Raw genomic sequence first — 2604 nt, forward strand, 5'->3', positions numbered from 1 at the left:
GCGGTTATTTGACTTTTGTGTTATTTTATAGGTTTCAAATATTTCATAAATAAATTTTAAGGCAAGTATTTATGTCTACTTTATTTGTCTCTAGCATTACAATTTAATGTACATTTTATTAGGTTATAACTATGAACTTATCGGTTGTGGAATACATTTCCTATTTAATATATGCCAACGAAAACTCCCATTGCATATCAGAAGGAGAGGCAATTTTTAATGCTGATCATGTGGTAGTATATGGGAAAATTGGGCAAAGTTAATTTAAATTTAGAAATTTATATTGCGTCTGCAAACTAGTGCCTTTACTTACTAACAACCCTCATGAAATTCAGGGAGTATTATCTATCGGCAATAATATTTTGAAAATTTCTTCAATGGTTTTATGAAAACTTAATTCTAAATTTTTCTTGGACCATGAAGAGTAACCTTGAACTGAACAATAATACTTTGACAGTTTCTTCTTTGTATCCATAATTGCTGAAGTTTTCCTCACACTATTTTTTTAAAATAACAGTGTTCAAAAAACTTACACTACACACAGTTTTAAATAAAATACAAAACAAAATATCACACACAGAAGAAATGTTTACCTTGTTTCGCTAGTATCACTTGTCACCGCCAGAGGGCAAGCTCTTAGCTGCATTCACGAATATTTAAAAAACCATTTTCAAGTATTTCAACTTGATTTCCATTCTCAGAATCTAAGCATTTGCAGATTCATGTTTATGAGAACTTTTGCAACTTTTTTTATACTGCAATTTGTTATGTCCTGTTTTCGAGGAACGTTGTCAACTATAAACAACTATATTATATTAAGTGCTATTTTCAAAGTATGGTTTTTCATGTTATTATGCTCTGATCTATGTACTATGCTGCCGTCAATTACAGACGGACATTGCATTTCCTTAGCCTTAGCTAGGCATCTTTGACCTGTCCCTGTTGTGCTAGGCCTAGGTTCTGTGGGGGCAGACCCGCTACTGCAACCCCTAGGTCTGCCCTGATGTTGATTTCAGTTCTAAGCTTGTTATAGATGGAGCTGCTCCTCAAATAATGGCAGTCTTCTGAGACCTATAGTGGTCCGTGTAACTGCTCGCATCCAATGCTTCCAAGTGTTTTGCCATTATGTACCGTCATCATCTTAAGTGGTGACTCTGCAAAAGTTCACCACAACAGACATCTCAGTTTGACATCTCCTCAGTCGCGGCAAAGCTTTTTCAGATCAAGAACATCTCAGAGGACTACCATTAATATCTGAGTGGTTCTATCTGTAGCTTAGGAACAATTTCTTAAAATCTATAATAATACGTGGTACAGTCATGACACTCAAATAATACTAGTCATCAAAGTGGCACTTACAAAAAATCAGTATAGTTCTATACAAATATTCCATACACGATCGAAGATAAAATGTTTTTACGACACATTTATGCTTATGCAATAAGGAATGACTTTTTACACTTCTTTCTTAAACATTTTGGCACTATCTGTGGTGTCAGTTCGACAAAATCACTTGGTCTTTGCACTAGTTTATCTTGATTGATTTTGCCTTTATTGATTTTGCCTTTTAATAGTTAACGATTGCAAATCACTTAACTAAAAAATAAAATTACGTCTTTCAGGTAAGGGGCGCTATGGCGGCATAACCATAGACCCCGACAGCAAAATACTCGTCAGCCGGACTGAGCAGAAGGGTAGGACCTACGTCCAGCTCCTCTCGCTCACCGACAGTTCTCTAAATCAGTGCATCGACTCGCACGACGCTAAACTGAAGCGGCCAAGCGGGCTGGCCACCACAAACGATCACCATGTCATCGTAGTGGACCTAGGCAATAATTGCATAAAGAAATATCGATATTGGTAGTGAATTTTTTTCTTAATGCATGCGGTTGCTCAGCTTAAGGTGTTGCCTCTTTGGTTATTAATGAGTATCGAAGCTCTCATTATCCACCCACAAAGTTTATGAAAACAACACAGTAACGTAACGTAAAGAATTAAAATTTGCATATTTACTGCTTGTTTCGTATGGTAAATACAGAATAATAAAAATTATATTAAGATGCATTGAAATGTCCATTTATCATCTATGCAATACATTTTTATTATGTACACTATTTTAAATCATCAGCATAATTACCTAGCAGCAGGAGTGGGCAGTTTGAAGCTTTTAATGCTGAAAGTGTAATATTTTAACGGGGAAGTGGATTATATATAAAATTTCGGCAAGGAAAAAATTAATATTAAAAAATAGAGATGACTAACATTCTCTTGTAAAAAAAAAGATTTTGGACTGCTGCAAGGAAACCTTTTGCCGATCCCTGATTATTAAAGTAAAATATTCACTCATATGTTGCAAAAAGTGGCGGAATTTTTTATTTTCATATTTTTTTTATACTCAAGCTGTTGTAAAGTGCATTTTTGACATTTAAAGAAACTTAATGTAATTAATTATATCATATTTCTCTATGTGACTGCCAATATTTTTTTGCCATGTTTTTATGTGTTTTTTTATCTCTTTTATGTACATAATGTATATTAATCGATTCCTTGGTCCTTAATTATTATCATAGATCTGTAGGCTTAAATTATTCTTTTTAAGAACTG

General features: G+C 34.0%; 1 protein-coding gene across 1 annotated transcript in view; it reads left to right on the top strand.

The window, feature by feature from the left end:
* LOC111692833 (tripartite motif-containing protein 3-like) overlaps positions 1-2575 on the top strand; it is a 5571-nt gene extending 2996 nt beyond the window's left edge. The window contains exon 3 of the mRNA XM_023456959.1: positions 1623-2575. Within this exon, the coding sequence (XP_023312727.1) occupies positions 1623-1864 (242 nt within the window). The 3' untranslated portion in view covers positions 1865-2575. The remainder of the gene's footprint in view (positions 1-1622) is intronic.
* Positions 2576-2604: the final 29 nt, after the last annotated feature.

The sequence above is a fragment of the Anoplophora glabripennis genome, unplaced genomic scaffold (genome assembly GCF_000390285.2).
Source record: "Anoplophora glabripennis isolate ALB-LARVAE unplaced genomic scaffold, Agla_2.0 scaffold3965, whole genome shotgun sequence".
NCBI lineage: Eukaryota > Metazoa > Arthropoda > Insecta > Coleoptera > Cerambycidae > Anoplophora > Anoplophora glabripennis.